General features: G+C 41.3%; 1 protein-coding gene across 2 annotated transcripts in view; it reads left to right on the forward strand.

Annotated features, from left to right (window-relative positions):
* The first annotated feature begins 1162 nt into the window (after positions 1–1162).
* LOC131251608 (uncharacterized) overlaps positions 1163–23719 on the forward strand; it is an 89954-nt gene continuing 67397 nt past the window's right edge. The window contains exons 1-3 of one of the 2 annotated variants that reach the window (XM_058252443.1): positions 1189–1578; positions 17915–18152; positions 18950–19252. In XM_058252443.1, coding sequence (XP_058108426.1) covers positions 1267–1578; positions 17915–18152; positions 18950–19101 — 702 coding nt within the window. In that variant the 5' untranslated portion in view covers positions 1189–1266 and the 3' untranslated portion in view covers positions 19102–19252. Of the gene's footprint in view, positions 1579–17914; positions 18153–18949; positions 19253–23719 lie in introns of those variants that run through there. The other variant, XM_058252444.1, reaches the window with a different exon arrangement.

Consider the following 23719-nt stretch of genomic DNA (forward strand, 5'->3'; position numbering starts at 1 on the left):
GAGAGAGAGAGAGAGAGGCTGCATAGCGTATCTGGTGGCAAGGATTGAGGGAGACGGCTGGTAGAAGTTTAGGGAGAGAAAGAGGGCTGGACGGCTAGGGGAAAACACCCTTTTAAACGGCCGTGTACACGCTCGGCCACAATGAAACTGGTATCACCGGTTTCCCACTTTAAAACATCAGCCGTCAGATGCAACCGCCTCCATCCGACGGCCAGTAAGCTGACAGCGCTCGACCTTACGGAGTGCTGTGGTAAGGTCGAGCGTATAGTACCTTTTCCCTATATATATATATATATATATATATATATATATATATATATATATATATATATATATGCGCACACACACAGAGTGGGCCTATGAGGTTTTTAATGGTGGACATTTAATCACTACTATTTTCCTATGGCGTGGTCCACATGATATTAATATTTGCCTCATTTTTGGGATTGAGCCCTAAAATATAATCTGTAAAAATGGATGGGCGGCATGGATAAAATACATACATCATGGTGGGGTCCACATAGCACTGACTGGCAGCGTCACTAGCCAAATGGCGTCCAAACAAAGCATGCTATGCCTCCCGCAGCCAATCAAATTCTGCCGTGTCAGATTATGTCAGGGCTTGGAGGGATTATGTGTTACCAGGGTTAGACCTTAGTCGGTAGTGGATGTTACCCTTACCGTCGGGCCCACCTTAACGATGTGTTAGATCCATGCTGTCCATTCGTTTTCGCAGCTCATTTTAGGAGCTAGTATTAAATATTAAGAAGATCCAAATCTCAAGTGGACCACAACACAATAAACAGTGGCAAATGACTGTTTCACCATTAAAAATTCAAAAAGTGCCACAGTAAGGTTTATATAAATTTTATTTTCCGTCCAACCTCTTAATATAGCCAATAGGACTGGATAAAAGGAAAATGGGGTGCAGAAACGAATGGACGGTGTGGATATACAAAAACACATCAATGTGGACCCCACACAGTTAGGGTAACACCCAATAAGTTGTTAACAAGGTAACAGCTAATCCGCTCCCGTCCAGGGCCGCTGCGGGCTACACGCACGATCGAATCTACCGGTTGAAATGGGACTGTTTGGCAAAGTCCATACGTGGGGCCCAGCTATTGCGGACTACCGATTCAGTTCATAATCCCTCGGACTACGAAAACCAGGCGTCCGTTGAAATGATTCGCGAAACAGAAGAGAAATTCGTCGCTTTTAACTCTCTCATCTGATGCAGCATAAGGAAGAGAACGAGGAGAGAAGATGGCAGAAGACGATAACAAACCCAACGGCGTTTCAATGGACTCTGAAGAAAATCCGCGTCTGATCGCAATCGAGCAGATGGAAAATAACTACAATCATCGAGAAGAGACCTTGTACGGAGTCTTCAATCACCTCTTCGCCGCCGTCTTTTTCCCCGATCCCAGCGCATCTTCCCTCCCTCTAATCCAACGGCTCAGAAATGCCTTCTCTGAGAAATCCCCTTCTCTGAAAGAAGCTACTAGAAACTCCACTCGGAAGCTGCTTGTCTGGACTAGGCGCGGCAGCCCCTTGCGTGCTCTCCTCGTCATATCGGTCAGTTTTTAGAATCTCTTTCTCTCTCTCTCTCTCTCTCTCTCTCTCTCTCTGAAATTGGGTTTTTTTTTTCCTGATTTGGGATATTATATGAAATGCTCTGGTGGATTGTTTGTTGTTTGTACAGTACCGTTGGGTTTTGGAGTTTGTGTGAGTGGGGCCTACGGATCTATTATCCAAACCGTTGATATGGCGGGACCCACAATTGATGGGCCATCCACGGGATTTGAAAGCTTAATTGCTTGATTGAACATGAACCGTAGCTGTTTTTCTCTCTCTCTACCTAGTAAGTGTGGAGTTCTTCTAATCTGGAGGATCTGGCAGTGGGGCCCATGGTATCAGCTGTTTGGATTGCTGAACCATGGGGCTCGTTTACATTCTGAAGTCACTGTACATCCATCAGTCGAGCATTATAGAATTTCATCTTTTATTTATTTATTTATTATTATTATATATCTTGCTATTTTTAGAAGGGAGGTGATATTTACACCCCTTGTTTTGATAGGATACACCTTTTTTCTGTGTAGATAAATTTCATGCCAGTCTTTAGGATGTGTGTACTCTGAAGTTTACTTTTAGCTATAAAATCAGAGTGGAGGCTACAAATATTATTTCCCTATTGATCAATTGAGAGTGTCTAACATGCAACTAGTTGTAGATGAAAAAGGGACTTTCCTACAACACCTGTTGTTGAAAGCCCATGCAACTAAAAGCTCTGTTGGGGCCCACCATGATGTCTGGGTGATATCCACTCCGTCCATTATATGCGCCAGCTTTTGTTAGGATGTGGTCCCAAAAACCAGGCAGATCTGGAACTCAAGTAGGCCACACCACAGGAAACAGTGACAATGGGGTTGCCTAACCTTGGAATGCTCTCACTGAAGTTTTGGATGAGGCTGATGTTTGTGTTTTCTCCTCATCCTGGTGGGATTCATCTTATGAATGGGCTGGATGGCATGTGTGGCATATAAACGTTGTGGTGGACTGTAGGAAGGTTTTCATGGTGAGCGTCCCCATCCTGCCGGTTCCAGCGGTGCTCCCCACTTGAGTTTTGGATTGACCTGATTTTTGGGTGCACATTCTAACATGATCTCATGCAACTGTTGGAGTGTATATCACATAGACATCATGGCGGGCCCCACATTTCCTCCCCTTTTTGATGTAGAACGTGTCACAGATATGTTCCCAGCATGGTTGGGCCAAAAGAAGGTGGACCATTAATTGACCGTAACTTTTGATCCGGGTATCGATACGGGGTGCACACCTATCAATCTTTATTGAAATGGGCCATCTGAGGTGAATCGACCCACTAGGTGGGTTGCATCTGTCCGTTTCGTCAGAAAATACGCGCTTTCAGCTCAAAAACGATTTTTTAGGAAAAAATTACTATTTTTAGTAATTCCAATTTTTTTAATAAATTTCTATTTTTAGAGTTTTAGAATTTTTTTTTCCTTTTTAGAAATATCTTTTAATTATACTAGGACTCGTCCAGCAAAAGTTTATTTGGAATTTTTTTTTTTTTAAAAAATAGAAATTAGGCTTTAGAAGAGTTTTATTAGAATTAGGATTTTTATTAGAGTTGAAATTTTGCTATTTTAGGTAATTACGATTTTTGGTTTTTTTTTTTTTTTCTTTATTAATGGTGTAAGGAGACACATTAGGCAGATTATTCATCAATCAATTTCGAATTTATTAGAATTTATTTCTATTTTCCTTGTTTTCTTTCCTTGTGGATTCAAGAAGTCTCTGTGAGGAGTCCAGAGAAGTTCCGTGGATTCGGAATAGTTATCCTCTTGAGGAAGGCGGTACTTGACCTCACGTCCTCCCCTGCGTCACTTTTCCATAGGCATCCTACAAGAAATTCACATCCAATGAAAAGTTTGTCCAACTAGTGTGTCGGGTTCACTTGGTGTATTTATGAAATCTAACTTGTCCAACAGGGTCGCCCCACCCTGGAAATGGGATGCCATTAGGTGAATTTAAACGTAACGGGGGATACACACCAAGTATATCTCATACCAAAACATGATGGCCCCATAGGATTGCCCCACCATGATCCAAACTTCAGGTGAGTCCTCATAGTTGATGGGGGATCCCGGAAATGAATCTCTCATACTGGAATATATAAATACTTGATCATCTTCTTTTAACTATTATTTTGTGGACCCCTTATAGGATCTTCCGATCTTAAAAGTTTTTGCTTAGCCCCCTTCATTGGTGTGGACTATCATGTGAATGGTTTGGACCATTGAAATATGACCCAAGATTCAATGGCTATAGCCTGGTTGCAAACGAAGCCATACATTGGAATGTATTGGTACAAACCATTATCTTTTGTCCCTTTCTCCTTTTTCATGCGAGCTATGACAATTTGTCTTACACTGTAAAAAGATCATCTCCCTTCGTATAAGTGGAGTTTTTTCCGAAGAGTGTCATACAAGCACATCCATAAGTCGATTCTCAATGAAAAATGCAATTCAGGCATCATCCAAACCTGAACTTTTTAGGTGTTTCCTAAGGGCATGTTTGCTATTGTTGAAACCATTTGGTAGATTGGAAAATGTACATGAGATCTGTATGAAATTGAAAACTGTGTTATTCATAGGGAACTTTGTGTTTGGCTTGTAGTGCGGGTTTTCATGGATTCAAGTAGAATTGTGAAAAAATCAACAGTCAAATGGCCATTTTATTTTCTTTCAGTAATTGTAAATTGATCTATCGACTTCTCTTAAGAGAAATTGATTTCCCTGTTTTTTGCAGGTTAACTTGGGATTCTATGTCATTTTTTGTTTCACAAACAGTATGAAAGTGTGTGATTTTGCAGAAAAAAAAAAGCTCTAACGGAAAATACTATTTTTATGTTTATTCTAGTTTGCTAACTTACCATTCCTTATTTGAAACTTTGAAATGTATTCATATCAAGAAATGGTATTATATTTCTAGTCCCCTCCTTTCGCTTCGTGCTGACATATGGTGCATCTTCTTCATCTTTTTTAGTTTCTAGTTCCTTTTCAGTTTGCGTAACAATGGGGGATCATCTTTGTCTTTCTTCTCTTTCTCTCTCTTCGTGTCACACACACAACAATACCAGAAGCTTACCATATTCACCTTTTCTCGCAATGAAAACTAGGCTATTCCCCTCATATGACGGGGCAAAACTTGTATGCCAGATGATATAAAATCTGGTCCATGGAAAAGGTTTGTACCATCATGAAGATCATCTTAAGTGAAAATTGGTTCCTCATCTTCTTATCGAACATAACAATCCTGGAAGCTTACTATATGCACCTTTTCTCCCAATGAAAACCAAGTTATTCCACTCATATGATGTCGCAAAACCGGTATGTTGGATGATAGAAAAGGTCTTGCCCATCACGAAGAACATCTTCAGTGGCAATCATGCCGATCCACTCATGTGATGTGTCATGAGGCAAAACACGAATGAGAATTAAATGGAAAATATTTGCCCCAACATGAAGACCATCTTCAATGAAAACCAAGCTATCTACCCCGTCATCATGAAGATCATCTTTGATGAAGGCTGATCCAGTCATATAATGGGGGCAAAACTTGTATGGAAATTAAATGGTTAACCATCAACTGATTATGATAGCATGGTTAGGAGTGGCAGTGAGGTGAGTTTGAGTCATCTCATATGATGGGCCAAATCTGTATGTTAGATGATGGGAAATCCAGTATGTTGTAAAGGTCTAACCCCATAATGAAGATCATCTTCAGTGAAAATCAGGCTGATTCACTCATATGATGTGGCAAAACCTGTATGAAAATATCTTTTAAAAAAAAACTGTATAAAAATTAAATGGTTGACCATCCATTGATCATGACAACATGGCTAGAGGCATTCTAGACATGTGCTTAGGCACATGCCTAGGCGTTTTTGGCTACCCACCTGTTGCCTAGGCTCTAGGCGAGGTGCTATTCCTAGGCATGTGCCTAGCGCCTAACACCTAGGTGTGCCCGGCTGCCACCTGCATAATTTTGTGATTTACACTTTTCAATATCGTAAGGAATGGTATTTTTGGAATGTTGACACCCATTAAGGGTGGAAAGACTTCTTGTAAATCCCCCTTGGAGTTCAATTTCCTCATTTCTTTTATATCAAAGCTATAATTTATGGAAGTTACCACCTCTCCCAAATTTCTTAGATTTTTTTATAAGCTCATGAGATCTTCCTCTTGTTTTCTTTCTTCTATTGGTGTTTTAAGCACTACCTTGGGTTTCTTAAAAGCAATTTGAGTTTCCATTTGTGCCATACAAGAGATAGATGACGAATTGGGGATTTTAGGGGAATTGGAAATTTTAGGTTACATGATTTTGGGATATTCAAAATTAGGGATTGTAGCATATGAGTTTGGGTTGGGGAATTTAGGGGAGTGGGGACATTAGGAAAATTAGGGTTTGGATTGAAGGTAATTGGAACATTTTGGTTTAAATTGGGAAAATTTTGAAAAAATTGGGGATATGGGGTTTTGAGCAAAGAGCAATTGGGATTTTATGAAATTAAGGTTTCTAGGTTTGGAAAATGGGCGAAATTTGAAATTTTAGGGCCTAGTGGATTCATTGGAATGTTTGAGTAGCTGTAAGTTTTTGGAAGTGATGTCTCACTATCACGCTATTTAACGTAATAACTAATTTTTATTGCACTTTGTCAAATTGGTTTTAGAGTTAAAAATATTAAAAAAATTAATGTATCCTATATATAACATATATAATTTAAAAATAATTTCTAAAAAAAGTTTGCCTGGATTCTCTGGGTGTGTGCATAGGTGTTTCGGGCATTCTAGGGGTAGAAGTGCCTAGGGTGCACCTAGTGCCTTTAACTGCACTGTTTACTGCGCATTTTCTCCTTCTCATGCATCACATGAGTCGGAGATCCATGCTGTGGAAAAGGTCTGCCCCATCATGAAGATCATCTTGCATGGAAATTTGGCCGATCCACTTATCTAGTAGTGTAAGACTTAAATATGGGATTAGATAGTCAACCATCCATTGATTATGAAGGCATGCCACACTTAATGAGTGATCATCTTGATGTTCAACCCAGATTATCTTCATGATGTATTCAACCTTTTGCACTACTTCGATTTGGATTGCAAACATTTGATAGTTTGGCAGAAAAATTTTCGGTACGGTAAGCTTGATATTGGGAAGTAATTGATTGTTTATCAAGTGGTGCCCCATTGTAAGCTCATCATACTAGGCCTTCCAGGCTACATGTCAAAGAGGTGCGATATTCGATACGTGTGAGTGCTCGAAACCATCTTGAAGATCACAAGTGTAAAAAATCATGTCGATCCAGTCATCCTTTGGGCTAAATTTGTATGTTGAATTAGATTGTCATCTTTACATTGATTTCTATGGTGTGGTCTGCATAATAAGTGGATTGAACCTATTCTCATTGGTAGTGATCTTCATGATGGGGCTAATCTTTTGCACCAAATGGATGACCTATACATTTGAGCTAGCAGGTAAAAAAAAAAGTACTATGGTAAGCTTATGGTGTTACTATCAATAGCTTATCATTTCTCAATGGACATTTGAAATGATATGGCATAGAACCCCCATGTTTTGTCTATGTTGCGAATAAGGACTGCCAGAATATGTTGAGACATAGGACAGAAGAACTCATTTTCCGGATGATGTGGGTGTGATGCAGGACATGAGATTTAAATATGATATGCTAGATTTCAAGCTTAGATCATACCAATTCAGAAACAATTATACAAATTCTACATCCCACATGAAAATCCAAATATTCGATTAAAGGGGAATCTATGTGGGTCTAGGCCTACACAGGCTAGGACTGGACCAATAAAAATTATAAGCCAAACAATCTCAAAGGGAATTAGAAATCAACCACTCATGCATAGCAAACAGTCCCTAATCCAAGGGATTCCCCAATCTCAATTCAAGGAACCCTAGGGTGAAAAAAGGGCAAATAAATTAGGGCTAATGCAAACTAAGGCTAGGGTTTAGGAAATAGGAATGAAAAGAGGAAAACTAGATGAAAACCTCGACGAAGTAAGCTCACGCGTGGAAAAAATTCGAGGACCGCACGTGTGCGGTGTGGACCGGCCGCACGTGTGATGGAAGCCCACCTTCAAAGTGCCACCTTGCTGGTGGCAGGAGGACCTCCAAATCCCTCCAAAGTCTCAGACGATCCGATGTAACGGTCTAGGCGTGGTGCTCGAAGTTTTAGCCCTCCTAGAGGGCCTAATTCTGCAAATCTGCTGTAGAGGAATGATCGATTGGGTGGATTTCAAAGCAATGATGGTGATGAAAGAATGGGATATAGAAGAGAGGGTAGGGATGGTATGAGGATAGATGGGCTTCATACCATGTGGTTCGCACCCTTCGAAAAGGGAAGGCTTCGCACCCACTTTTGAATTCTTCCACAACTCACTAAGAGAGCAGGAAAATAAAGCAGGAATTTTTATTAAGCTTGAATGAATCGAAAGAACTACAAGTGGTGCCTATTTATAGGGAAAACCCTATACCTCAAAAACTCGCGCCATGTGCGCAACCTATTACTTGGCGATAAAGTAAACTCAAATAAAAACCAAACAAAGAAATCTAAAGTGTTCACGATGTTTTAAATAATAACAATAAGCAAAACCTAAAATATGAAATCAATTCGACGAGTGGGCCACGATCATGAGATCCCATGATGGGCTTTCCTTGGCTATCGGGTCCACTCTCTTGGACCAAAACTTCATCTTCTAACTAGGAGGCCCTCCCTAGACGTCGTCATCGATCCAGATCGATGGTAGGGCCCTCCTTCTGGCGTACGTGCGTAGGGCGCCCGACGTGCATGCGCGTGTGTGTGGGATGTCCCCACCAATTCTCCCTTGTTGCGAAGATTTCGCCACTGGCGAAATAAAACTCCTGAACCGCTTCGAGATGTAAGGATCAAGTCTTTGAAGCTCCTTCTCAGCGAGCCACATATTTGAAACTATCTGATGGTCCAGGATATCCTCTACTTCTTCTTTGGGTGTGTGAAGGTTAGGTATGGTATGTAGAGGCTGGGAAGAAAGGTCGGGAAGAGTAGGTATGAGAGGTAGAGGCTGAGAAAGTGGATCGGGATTGGTAGGTATGGGAGGTAGATGCTGGAAAAATGGATCGGGATGGGTAGGAATGGGACGTAGAGGCTGGGAAAATGGGTCGGGAGGGGGGCCATGGATCAAGGGAAAGGTCTGGGGAATCAGGATGGTTAGGCGAAAGGCTAGACAATGCGTAAATGGCCCCTTGAAATGCAACTAGATTCTTCACATTGAATGTTGAACTAATTTTCATGGAGGGTGGAAGATTTGCCACATACGCATTGAGACCGTTTTGTTTTATAGTTTTGAATGGTCCAGCGCTATACAAGTGTAATTTTCGAACGGCTCCATGAGGGTACCGCTCTGGCCTGATGCGGATCATGATAGTCCCTTACATTGAATTCTTTGAAACATTTATGTTGGTCTGCAGAAAGTAAGTAATGTTCATTACTAGTCATGATCTTCTGCTTGATTTCTTGATACCATGAATGAATGTAATGCGCAAAAGACTCTGCAAGCTCTGACGGCCTATGGGACAGTGACACAGGGACAAGATCAATAGGGTTCCCAGGTTTATAACTAGTACCGACTTCATAAGGACTGATACCTGTGGACCTATCGACAGAACTATTAAACGCAAACTCAGTTATAGGTATTACGATGTCCCATGTTCTGGTGTGCTCTTTATCCCTCTTAGGGGGAGATTCATCCGGTAGATCATCAGGAATGACATCACGAAACTCATCCACTACCGGAATGGCGTTAGTGGGTAACTCTACACTAGCCTCTGGTGCACCTTCTCTAGCCATGAGGCCGCACATGTTGTACCCCTCAAAATAATGATCTTGATGTCCCTCATGGGATGGGGGTACAGGTGCACGCCCATGACTGATTCCTTGGCCACCTCCATTCATTGGTCTATCTTCCTAGCCACCTGCCTGAGATTGGCCATCTTCCCTAATGGTGGGGTTTGTCTTGAGGGAGACCTCTATTTGGTCAAGACGTTGATTTATGCTTCATTTCAAGCACTTACTCCAAGACTCGATCTGCTGGGACAACTTGTTTAGTGACTCTAGCAGTTGTTTCATGTTTAGTGTAGGGTGCTAGCCAAAACCATGACCCGGACGTGTGGGCGTACAACTTGCTAACTCCACCTAAGGACTTTTTATGACGACTATATGAGACTAAATGATCCTATGAGACTCTATATGAGGGGAGTATGCAATGTTACTCCAGCAATATAGTTAATAAAATAAGGGACTATGGACTCCAAAAAGCTACATGTGATGGACTAGATGCATGACGGACTCAAACAAACTAACCTTAAACAAATAATGTATTCCCCTATAAGAATCCTAAGCTTTGATACCAAATTTGATGCAGGACATAAGATTTAAATATGATATGCAAGCTTTCAAGCTTAGATCATACCAATTCAGAAACAATTACGCAAATTTCACATCCCACATGAAAATCCAAACATTCAATTAAAGGGGAATCTATGCGGGTCCAGGCCTACACAGGCTAGGACTGGACCAATAAAAATTATAAGCTAAACGATCAAAAAGGGAAATAGAAATCAACCACTCATGCATAGCAAACAGTCCCTAATCTAAGGGATTCCCCAATCTTAATTCAAGGAACCCTAGGGTGGAAAAAATGGCAAATAAATTAGTGCTAATGCAAACTGAGGCTAGGGTTTAGGAAATAGGAATGAAAAGAAGAAAACTAGAGGAAAACCTGACCCGGAGAAAGCTCCTGCGCGCGGACAGTGACCTGAGGCTGACGCACGTGCGCGGGTGGGCTGACCGCACGTGTGATACAAGCCCGCCTTCCCAAATTGACACCCAGGCCTTGGTTGGTTAGGGGAGACCTCCAATCCTTCTAAGTTTGACGACAATCCGACGTAAGATCGAGGTGTAGTGGTCTGCCGAAGTTTTAGCCCTCCTATAGGTCCAGATTCTGGAAACTGGCTATAGGGGAATGAATAGCTGCAAAAATTGAAAAATTCAAAGCAATAATGATGATAGAAGATGAGATATATGGATGAGAGAGTGTAGGGACGGATGAGGATAGATGTGGCTTCGCACCACGTAATTAGCCCTTCGAAAAGGGAGGGCTTCACACCTACTTTTGAATTCTTCCACAACTCACTAAGAGAGCAGAAAAATAAAGCAGAAATTTTTATTAAGCTTGAATGAATCAAAAGAACTACAAGGGGTGCCTATTTATAGGGAAAACCCTATACCCCAAAAACTCGTACCATGTGCGCAACCTATTACTTGGCGATGAAGTAAACTCAAATAAAAACCAAACAAAGAAATCTAAAGCGTTCACGATGTTCTAAATAATAACAATAAGCAAAACCTAAAATATGAAATCAATCCGACGAGTGAGCCACGATCATGAGATCCCATGATGGGCTTTCCTTGGCTATCGGGTCCACTCTCTTGGACCAAAACTTCATCTTCTAACTAGGAAGCCCTCCCTGGACGTCGTCATCGATCCAGATCGACGGTGGGGCCCTCCTTCTGGCGTACGTGCGTAGGGGGCCCGACGTGCGTGCTCGTGTGCGGGATGTCCCCATCAGGGTGCCTTTGCCATTTCATTTCAAAATGATCAGAGAGTGTTATTGGCACGATAAGCCTACTGTAGAACATTCTTTTTCCCGACAACCCATCACGTGTAGGACATCAGTTTGGTGGAAAAGATCAGCCTCAGCACAAATATCATCTAGATTGAAATTAGATCCAATCCACTCATCATGTGGGACCATAGAAATCATTGAAAGGATGACAATCTGACCCAATTCAACATATAGGTTTGGCACCCGTGATCACTGGTCAGCTTGATTTTCACACTAGTGATCTTCATGATGGTCTTGGCCATTTGCACAAACCTAATTTCCCACACATTTGGATTGTTGGTAGGAAGACACAATATAATAAGCATATGGTACTACCGAGGGCACTACTTGATTATTTCTCCACATTGTTTGCTAAGATGTTTGGGACATCCAACTGGTACACGGGGTTGGAATTGGATACATCATGAAGATCATTTTATGTGAAAAATCAAGCTGATCAACTCATCAAGTAACCATTGCTTAGGGGAGGCCAACGGGCCAACTAGGCTTGACGGGTATGGGAAGGGTATGTGTATAGCTAAATGGGTGTGGAGATGACTACTAATCAGTTCGAGCTTTTAGAGCAAATGGTTAATTATCCCGCATCAAATTGGTATCAGAGCGGGAGGTCTCGGGTTCGAGACTCCTCACCGGGGGTGATTAATGCAGGAGCATTTTCACATCGGGCTCGAGTGGGGTAGCCTGTGGGATGCTGGGACACACTCGGGGTGGGTGGCTCGTGTGAGGCGGGGGGCTCGTGAGAGGCGGGCCCCACCCCTGTGATTCAGGTGGCCTCGTGTGAGGTAGTACCCATGTGATTTGGGGCCCACGATGGGGGGTTTGGCCGAGGTCCTAACCTATGAGATGTGAGGCCTGGGCTATGAGATAAAGGGATTGATTCGCCATGCTCTAACAGTTCGAGCTATTAGACCTAGTGGTTAATTGTCCTGCATCAATGTTGTATGTTATATATTAATGTAATTTGCCAAAGAGGTTTGCCAATTCCACATACGTATATAGCCTTACACATCCACACATGGGCACACATGCAAATATGAAACACTTGTTTTAGATTTGAGCTTTCTGTAAGGTTGGGAATAATGCTTAGATCTTCTGCCAAGTTGGGCCACAATGTACAAATTAACTCGACTAGTAGAATTTTTTTTTCTAGCCATTAATTTGTTTTCGTATGTTGTGGTTGTGGCTCAACTTAGGTGTGAAATGGCTAGGTTTTTATGCCAAAAGATCTAAACAGGGTATATCATCTAATGGACTGCTCCAATGTCACACATGTATCACATTGTGTGCCCATGTGTGGATGCTTACTCCTACATGCGTGCGGAACTAGCAGACCCTTATGCCGGATACTCCACTTTATTTATAATCAGTAATAACTAATAAGCATCTCTTTTGCACTCACGTAAAAAGCAGGTTGATTGCTCTACAATGTTGTAGGATAAACTTATTGTACAATATTTTACGTGTGTGTAATGTGTGCACCATACAAACTATTCAATAAGGTCACCCCAACATGAAAGTGGGATGCCCCAAAGTTCAGGCTGATCCAATCACATCATGTGGGTCACCACACAAATTTAGTGACAATGATTTATGTATATGTACTGTGTATCACACCCCTGGGATATGGAAACATATCGGTATCATCGTCATTATCATCTATATCCCAACTAATTGGGGTGGCTACACAAATCTTGTTCTACCATTCCACTATATCAATGACCATATCCTCAGTTAAACTACATGTCATCAAGCTTTTTGTTACTACCTCCACCCACGTCTTTTTTGGCCTTCTCCTCACCCTTTTAGGTGTCAACTTGAACCAACTCACTCTGAACTGATGCAGGTCTTGGTCTCTGTTGCACATGGCCAAACCATCTAACTTTGCCTTCCCTCATCTTATTACCTACTGGTTCTCCTCATAAGTTCCCTTGAATACATTCATTTCTAATCCTATCTTTGTTTTCCCTAACTGCCCAACATTCCGGGTTGTGTGGACCAATGGTTGACACGCAACACTAGTTTGTAGTGATGGTAGTATCTGTGGCATACAAATATCCTGAATTGAACCGTGCAAATTGTGAGCCACAATTCGGTTGGACTATTAACCAAATTTATAATGGTTTAATCATTTTTATATCTAAATTGTGAACATTTAATGGGTGGTTGTACTAAAAAAGCATCCAATGGTCCAGATACATAAAATATGTGTCTACCAATTAGAGGTCATCATTTGTTTCTTTTTTCTTTTTTTGGATTGCTTAATTATATGAAATTGGCTTTCATAATTCCATCATGACGTGATGTGCTTTTTAGTTTGATTAATTGTCTTTCACTATGATGGTTTTTTGGGTTTTTAATCGTTAGATGGATCATTTGTTTTTAATCATGAGATGGATTTAAAAAAAAATATCATTAGTAGATTTTGTTTTTTTATTTTTTATTTTTAATTTAAAATAGCATATTGTCATGCTATTTTTATGTTTTAAAAGAAAAACCATAGTTTTTTTTTTGGTTATAAAATCTAATCTTTTGATTTAATGGTACACCACCACACCCCCCCGGCCCAAATTTTAGGCCCAACGAGGGCATGTGTATAGTGTGATACTAAATTACTCATTGACGGGTATGGGTACCCTTGAACTGATTCCAGTGTATTGCCACTCCTAGCCACGTTTTCACAATGAATGGATGGTCAACCACCCAATCTTCATGATGGGGTAGGGTAGACCTTTTCCACCAACAGATTTCCTATCATCCGACATACAGGTTTTGCCCCATCATATGAGCTGACCTGAACCTGACCAATTGCCACTTTTAGCTACCCCATCGGAATCAGTGGATGGTCAACCATCTGATTCAACATATAGGTTTTGTCCCACCAATGAGCGGATTGGCTTGATTTCCATTGATGATGATCTAGGGCAGACCTTTTCCATGGATCAAACTTCCTAATTCTCCTTCTTTTTCTCCTCCTTCAATTTGCACCATCGTATGAGTGGATCAACCTGATTTTTGTTGAAGATGATTTTCATGATGGGGCAGACTTTTCCACGGACCGAGTTTCATATACATGTAACGCATTGGAGGGAGAGAACGTGCATACACTAGGCTTCTGATGTTGTTGTGTGATAGGAAGAATAGGAGGATCAGTAAGAGAAGAAGGGCTCTACTTAAACATGTCAATCTACCATTGTCATGCAAATTGAAGAAGAAAAAGAATTAGGAACTGACAAAGAGGAAGATCCACCAAATGTGAGTATGAAGTGAAAGGAGGGACTGTAAGAAATGTAAGATCCTTTCTTGATATAGAAATAGATTCCAAAGTTGCAAACAAAGACTGGTTGACAATTGGAATAAATATGAATATAGAATTTTTATTTTTTCCATTAAGGTTCTATATGAATTTCTATATGAAACCAAGGTAGTTTACCTTTCAGAAAATTCTAATGATAGGGGTAGATACCTATATTCTTCTAAAGGCGGGATAAAAGATTAAACTAATTATTGATCAAAATTAGAGTTTGAAACTCATGTAATTAACCTCTTCTAGTTAACCCGAGGAAAAAAGGGGGATTGATTTATGAGAAATCTCATTCAGTTAAGCAACTTTGGAATGGTTAGCAATTGGAATAAATATGAATATAGATTTTTTTTTTTCATGAAGGCATTTTTTAAAAAATTTGTGTACAGTACTTTTAAAATGAAAATGCTATCCACATAATCCTACTTTGATGTTGTTTGCGAAACAAAAAGCTGCATAGAATCTACTTCCAAAGCCAAAACTCTCTGAAAAAAATTGATAACTGAATTTTCAACTGCTGAAAGGAAATAAAGTGACCTCTTGACAGTTGACCTTTTCACATTATTACTTGAATCCTAAGAGAACTAAAGTGCAAACCAAACACATATTTCTTTATGGAGTACTCAATACTTTTCATGTGGATTTCATTTCCATTTTCCATATTCACAAAATGGTCTCAACAAAAGAAAACTTGCTGTTCAGGAAATGTTAAATGTATTTTTTTAATCAAGAATTGACTTGTGGATGTGTTTGTATGACACTCTTCGCCTGAGGAAAAAACCTTTTTTCTATTTGAATGAATTCAGGACTTTTATACGCTTAGCGCAAAATGGGGCCAAGAGTCCCTTTCAGGGGAAAAAAAGGTATGAAAGAGAGGATCGCTAAAATACATCCTGATGTATGGCTTGGTTTACATTTGGATTATAGCCGTTAGATTTGGGGTCTTATATTCAATGATCCACATCGTTTGTATGATGGGTGACACCATTGATGGGGGATAAACGGAAAATTTCCAAGATTGGAAGATCCTACAAGTGGCCTAAAAAATAATAGTTAAAGGAGTTGGTTCATATTAAAAAGGAAAATAGATAAGATATCAAAATGTTGAAATATTCTAGCAGGAGATATTCTTATTGGGTATCCCTCATCTACAGTGAGGACCACATCAAATACAACCATCCTGAGAATCCCGCATGGCTTTGTAGGTTTTTGGGTGGTTAGCATCCATGCCAAAACTTTATATGCCCTTGATCATTGAGCGGGCGCTATCCAGATTCTCAATGGCCCTATCTTGCAAGGAATCATGTGGTTTATTGTCCTTGTCCCTAGAGGTCCATTATCATGGCTGTGTTGGTTTAACGTGAGGAGTCCTCCGGCTGATTGCCTCCCAACTCAGCATAGCTCAGGTTTTCTCCTTATCTAGAAAAGAGTTCAAGTCTCCCTTAGTATTTCTGTCACTTAATTTGCAGCCCACTTTTCAGGTATAAAATGATGTTAAAACAACATGAAGTTGTTCCTGTTTGAAACCTTTTAGATGAGCCCAGTATCATGTAATTCTGGTACTGTTTGAGTGAGCTATATCCGATTTATCGGGGGCCTATAAGGTTGTCCCAAGGTTAAAGGATATTTTTGTTATTTTTAGTACTCCATTGTGATAGATGGTTAAGATTAGAGGTAATCGTCCATGATTTTTATTTATTTTTTTTAATTTATTTTTTTTTAATTTTTTATTGAAGGGAGATAACTTTGGGTTACAAGGTCCCTGAACTCTTACAAATTTAAGGGGAAAAAAAAAAAAAAAAATCTTACAAGAGGAAGAGCTACCCCCTTTCTAATAAAGTGGGTTCTAATTGGCTCGAACACAAAGCAATGGTTCGGTTTTTATTCTATCAAAGTTGGATTTGTGTCTTTTAGATGGCATCTAGAAGCTGATGATTATCATCTGAGTGTTGCTTTGTTGCTTTGGAGATGGCTTGATTTCTCAGGACCTGTGTTGATTATTCTGGCTTTGCTTGTACTTGAAAATGACTTTGTTCTATGTTCCGGTGAGAGGCAGAGAATTGTTAGAAGGATGAGTGCAGGATCAAATCAATCAGGAAATGACAGCTTCAACAACCAGATAACTTGGCTACGACCAAAATAGATCTCCTTATTTCAATCGGTTTTGTTGGAATGAAAGGTGTTATAATCAGCCCAAAAGAATGTTTTTTTTTCTGGATATCATTTCATTTTGGCGAAGGTGATACCTGAGGAACTCAAATCAGATTATGTGAATGGTGAAGATTGAGGTGGCCAATATTGTGATTCTAAGGGAAGAACAGTGATCAATGCTTATTTCTCTCTTTTCAGTGTCACGAGCACAAATGTGATGCTCCTGCCTCAATGTTCGTGCTTTTGCTTTAATGTGCGTAGAAAAGGTCCAATTCAACTACCCTTCAAAGAAAAGAAGAAGGCCTGTTACATAATTTTTCATTGTAGGCTACACAGTCCATTACCTGCATTTGGATGTGCAAACGGTCAAATTATTGATCTGGATCATCCATTTTGTTCACCTTGCCATCCATAACCTACTAGGGCTGCAACTTGGGTTCGGATCAACCTGAACACGAGTTCGGATCAGATCGGGATCGGGTTGTTAAGGTCCTCAGATCGGGATCGGGTTGGAAAAGGCCAACCCAATTTTAAATCAAGTTTGGCAAATTTGGGTTGGGTTAGGTTGGATTGGGAATAATCACATGTATTTGGATAGGGTTCTTTCTAGTCGGGTCAGGTTGGGTCTGGTTTGGTTGAGTATAGAGGTATTCAGGTTGGGCACCTTGGATTGGAATTTGGGTTTGATCAGGTTGCGGATTGGGTCCTCTTGTGGTTGGGCTGGGCTTGGGTTGGCCCTCAACTCAACTCAACCTGCCCGAATTGCACTCGTATAATGGACCATGCAAAATTTAGATTCTGATATAGTATCTTGTGAAATGAATGCTCAAGATGGTTTGTACTAACAAAGTATGCAGTTTAGATCCTGACTATATGTTTAGTATCTTGTGAAATGAATGCTCAAGATGGTTTGTACTAAGTTTTCAGTGTTTGGATTGGTAATGGAAGCCAGCATTTGCCGAACTTATTGGGTCATGCATCATGTACGGGCATGATTCCGCAATTTTGCACATGCGTCCATGTTATGCATATTGAAAAATGTTTTCTTTGTTGGTAGCCATGACAATATGAATTTTGTGGATGATCTGAAAATATGAAACTTAGTTTCCTTAATACAGTTATCTTTTGGTGCAGTTTCAATGTCAGACCTTCTGAGCTTCTTTCCAATATTTGCAGGTTGGGACAATCACGCTTCTAGCCTTGACAGGATTAATGGTTTTCATGCTTTTCTTTCTGGCAGCAACAGTCAACGCCATTGTCATCTCTTTGCTCATGTCCTTGGCAGCGGCTGGAGGTTTCTTAGCTATCTTCTTCGCCTGCTTAACGGGAATCTACATCGTGGCATTATCAGTGGCCGTTTTCGTTATTTCCACTACAACCATCTCCACAATCATTGCTGTTATGATAGCTACAGGTTTTCTTTAATCTACCATCAAGAATTCTACTATTGCACACGCTTCATGCGATTCCATGAAGTGCTCCTTAAAACATCTTTTCTACATGAGTCTATGAATCACCAGGACTGTTGATTTGGTGGACCACCATGCAGTGGGAAATATCCCAGATGGGCAAGGTGCTCATACCATAGTAGCCATCTGATCAACGACCTAGAAAATGTTGGATTGTTAACTGAAAAATGAGCGACAGTCCATGCTCAGCATGCAAAACTCACAACAATCAAATGGTCAGAGGCGTCCAATCGGTTCTTTGTTCATGTACGACATTCTGGGTTCATGTACTGATAGGAGATACAGAAATTTTGAACTCTGAGTGTATGGAGTGGCACGACAACTGAAACCCAAATGGCAGATTGTGCTAGGTCTCGACAATTCATGAGCTGCTCACATGTGCACTGGCCCACTTAGCAGGTGGTCCACGTGTGTCTGAGAGAAACCGGTGGTTAAAAAATTGGCCAACTATTCACAGTAAACATACCTGTTTGGTCCACCCTTCAGAAGGTTAGCTTGATTCCCAGGCAGGGTCACATGCATGGTGGGCCTTCATGATGAACAACCAGGATCTTATACATGTGAGCCACAACATGCGGTGTGCAAGTCTCATTCACATTCCTACATAATGAAAAGATTTTTATTTTTATTTTTAACGAAAATTCTATTAGTCAAGAGGATTCTATTTTCCCAGGCAAGAATCTCTAATTTGAATCATGTGGGTCCATGTGGAATCTTATGCTTGGGGAACTGTCTATTGCAGGGTGGATTGGGTTCTTCTGGAGTCTGTGGCTAGCTGCCAACAAAGGTCTGGACCTCACCAAACACTCACTGGCCATGACCGGGTCGGCAATCTCTGCATATTCTACCTCTCGACATGCTCGCCGTCATGGCCTGCCAAATGAAGCTAAGTAGTTCCAGATACTAGTGCTCTAAATGGTACAATGCTTCGCATCTCATATAAATAATCTCGCTCTATGCTTGTGCCTTCTTTGTATATGTGGTGGTGAATGCATGTTTCTTGTTTACATGGACATGAGTGAAATCAAATGCGTGCTTTCAATTTTGTCCACTTGTGCATGCTCTTGGAATAAACGATCGAGAACACGAACTATGTATGGCTTCTGGCCCATGTTGATGTGGAACTGGGCACACATGCATGACAATGGCACCGTTCATCGTGGGGCCGCCGTGCATGGGGTGCAGCCTGGGACAATCTTAATCATCTGGTCTGCCAGTTAAATTTGGACTACTGACCATTGTGTTGATGTGGAACCGGGCACACATGCATGACAATGGCACCGTTCATTGTGGGGCTGCCGTGCATGGGGTACAGCCTGGGCCAATCTTAATCATCTGGTCTGCCAGTTAAAGTTGGACTACTGACCATTTTACTTATAGTGGTATTGGCTACAGTGGTACAAGGCAGATGTGGGGCCCAAAATGATTTATGCATGTGATCCAACCTCTCCATCAGATGCCTCAGCTCATCCGGGCCATCCAGACCCTTCATCTTCCCTGGTTGAAGGGTCAGGACAAAAATCAGGATGCTTTGCAATGCAGGTGGTCCACAGTGCAAATCATGGGTGGGTGTTCCTTGACATCTTGTTCCCTGCGGTGTGGCCCACATGCCACTGTACAGCAGATGAGTTGCTGGACCTGAGCGAGATCCAGCTTACTAGATTTTACTTTATTATTATTATTATTATCTTTTCATTTGTAAGCATATCGTGTGGAGGAATTATTGGATCCTCATTAGCAAACACGGTTGACTATATGGGGCCCATGATATGTTGATCCAGACCCTTGATCTAGTGGCCTTAACCAAGTGCTAATGGTTAAAAATTCCCAAATTGGAGGATTCCAGCATTCCCATTGGCAGGCTACTAATGAATTCTTAAAGAGAAAAGGTACACAAGCGGTCAGGATTCCATGTTCAAAATGCCAAATATCAAACGATCAGGACCTGTCAATCTAAAAATATCTGGAGCACTCCCTCATTCGCATTTCTCAGTGGGGACCATTAGATCAATGGTTTGGATCAACTAACCATGGGTGGTGTCACCATATAGTATCCATTGTGCCAGCAGACCGTACCTTTTCTGATGATCAGGAAGCTGTATGTGCTCTGCATGTACTGGTACCATCGTTGATCTGTTGGGCCCCACCATGGATAGATCATGCCTTGTAAATATCCCAGATTGGAAGATCCTACCCATCAATCTTGGACTTTTTCAGTTCAGTGTGGACCATTGCTGCACTTCTCAACCATCTATACGTTGGTCACAGATCGAGAGGTTTGCATTAGGGTGTGGTCCATCTACGATGTGGCCCAGCTGACCAGTGCTCTTGCATCGGTTCCCTGAACCATGGGTCCCACTTATACTGGCAATTGCTTTTTATTGGTGGGGACAGGGTGTACATGTGGACCATTGCTGCCCTTTTCTCATCCATCTATTTGTAGGCCAACAAGTGAAAGGTCACCATCTACAATGAGGGTCAGGACAAAAATCAGGATGCTTTGCAATGCAGGTGGTCCACAGTGCAAATCATGAGTTGCTGGACCTGCGAGATCCAGCTTACTAGATTTTACTTTATTATTATTACTATTATTATTATCTTTTCATTTGTAAGCATATCGTGTGGAGGAATTATTGGATCCTCATCAGCAAACACGGTTGACTATATGGGGCCCATGATATGTTGATCCAGACCCTTGATCTAGTAGCCCTAACCAAGTTCTAACGGTGAAAAATACCCAAATTGGATGATACCAGCATTCCCATTGGCAGTCTACTAATGAATCGTTAAAGAGAAAAGGTACACAAGCGGTCAGGATTCCATGTTCAAAATGCCAAATATCAAACGATCAGGACCTGTGTCAATCTGAAAATATCTGGAGCACTCCCTCATTTGCATTTCTCAGTGGGGACCATTAGAACAATGGTTTGGATCAACTTACCATGGGTGGTGGCACCATATAGTATCCATTGTGCCAGCAGACCGTACCTTTTCTGATGATCAGGACGCTGTATTTGCTCTGCATGTACTGGTACCATGGTTGATCTATTGGGCCCCACCATGGATAGATCATGCCCTGTAAATATCCCAGATTGGAAGATCCTACCCGTCAATCTTGGACCTTTTCAGTTCAGTGTGGACCATTGCTGCACTTCTCAACCATCCATACGTAGGTCACAGATCGAAAGGTTTGCATTAGGGTGTGGTCCATCTACGATGTGGCCCAGCTGACCAGTGCTCTTGCATCAGTTCCCTAAACCATGGGTCCCACTTATACTGGCAATTGCTTTTTATTGGTGGGGACAGGGTGTACAGCGTTGGCACCGAATCAAATAGAGAGAGAGAGAGAGAGAGAGAGAGAGAGGTGATGGTGGTGGGTAGCTGCCGAGCTTGGAAGAGGAGGGAGGGAGTGGAGAGAAGATAGAGAGTAGGGTGGGTGGTTGCCGGGCTTGGAAGAGAAGGATGAGGGAGGGAGAGAGAGGGTTTGGGATCGGGTTAGGGTTGAGTGCAGCATTAAGGTTAGATATACTTAAAAATTAGAATTTTATATTATGCATACTCAAATCCGAGTCGAGTCAGTTTCAGATTGACTCGAGTATGATAGGATCGAGTCGGGTCTGAGTTACTGGGTAATTCGAACTCGACTTGATTTGAATTCGGATTGGGTGAAGCCTACTCCCGTTCGGTTCGGGTGGGACGAGCCGCCTCATGCCCAGCTCTAACCCTTGATTCAAAATCATGCCATTTGAGGGCGAGAACGAACAGTCAGGATTGTTCCATTGGTACAATTACCGGTATGGACATCCATCCTTGGGCCCACAATCGCTGTTATAATGACGGACTATCGAGCATGTGGACTAAAACTAATATTTTCTTTTGAAAACGCAACGGATGCCATCATGGAACGTGGACTAATTCTATTATTTATCAACGGCTTATGATGGTGGTGGGCCCACTAATACTAATAAGATTATTATATATGGTCTAAATGAGACGCTATGTTTTGAAAGAAATGGATGGGTAGAATTAAATTCTCTCAGCCGTCCATTTTGCTTCGTACAGTCAGCTCGGATAAATGGGTGTGACACGTGTAGGGCTGCAACTTGGGTTCGGATCATCCATATCACCAGTTTGAACCGTCCATTAGGTTCAGTCTACATTTTGCCCACTACACTAGAAAACTCAAATCAATATGATAGTCCTAAGCATTGGATCTATCTTCTGAGAACAATCTTGTCCGTCCAATTTTTCATGCCACTGACTTAACATGTTGGGATCACTAATGGACGGTCCAGATGGGTGATGTTGAGGCAAATGAGTACAAATGCAACCAGGTGCATGGAACTACTGTCAAACAGAAGGCAGACCCTAAATAATAAATACATTCAAGCCAGTTATTTAATACTCTGGCTGTATATAAGACGACGATACACAGGCGGCATCCAGAAATGGATACACGTGGCATGCGTTAACTCAAATACATTTAAATTGTGGAACCCACTCCATCCAATGCACTATCCCAAAATCAGATTGGTTGATCAAACAAATTCCTTGATTCTAGGACACTTGTCGCCTGACCTAGAACGGTCAGATATTTTCAATTTCAACCGTCCAATAATACCCACCGATTTGATCTAAAGTGGGGTCCATTGGGTTGGCCCATTTTGCATAATTTGTTTGCCACGTGTACAATTTCTCAATGCTGCACATCATCCATCAGCATACGCTAGCACATTTGCCAGCGTTGCAGAAACGGGCCAATCCATGCCATCCATCAGCTGGATCAGATCATCTAGATGCTCTTCCCCAAAACGAATCTTATCAACTCAATAGGTGGGCCCTCATATTACAAACTGGGTAGTGCAACGGCTAGATTATTGGGCCAGGGAATCTACATATTGATACTCCTCTGATGAATGGATAGGATCTGATATCCATGTGCTGTGCTGGCACATGTCTGGCATGTGCATGAATCTCAGATCCATGCTCTGCACGGGATGAGAGTTGCTATGCCGCCTGCCTTTGGAGCCCTGTCCCATTCGCATTGCCTATCAAACAAAGCACACCTATCACATAGCTGGGCATCCTGCCGGGTCGGACCAATTTAGGACTGACCTGGCTCGACCCGGTTTTGAAATAGGCCTAACCCGAACTCAATCTGAGTCAGACACTGAGTTGTTGGAAAAATATATTGAAAAACTGAAAGATAAATTTAATTAAATTTTAACACTAGACCGAATCATGTAAAAATATGTTGTCCTTGAAGCTTGGTTCATCCTTTCTTGATTGCTAATGGGTTATAGGTGAATTGCTTCCAAAATACATAAGCATTCTCTCTTTAATCCTGCATGCAACAATCACAAAGGAGTCTACCAAGGAACTCAAAAAACACAGTTGATTGTCTAGTAGATTTGATAAGTGGTCGAAGTTAGTGACTCAAACAACATTTAAGCTACTTAGCAATTTCTTAGATGGAAAAATGTTTGGAGAAATTAGATTGGATTCTATGGTA

The sequence above is a fragment of the Magnolia sinica genome, chromosome 7 (assembly GCF_029962835.1).
Source record: "Magnolia sinica isolate HGM2019 chromosome 7, MsV1, whole genome shotgun sequence".
Classification (NCBI taxonomy): domain Eukaryota; kingdom Viridiplantae; phylum Streptophyta; class Magnoliopsida; order Magnoliales; family Magnoliaceae; genus Magnolia; species Magnolia sinica.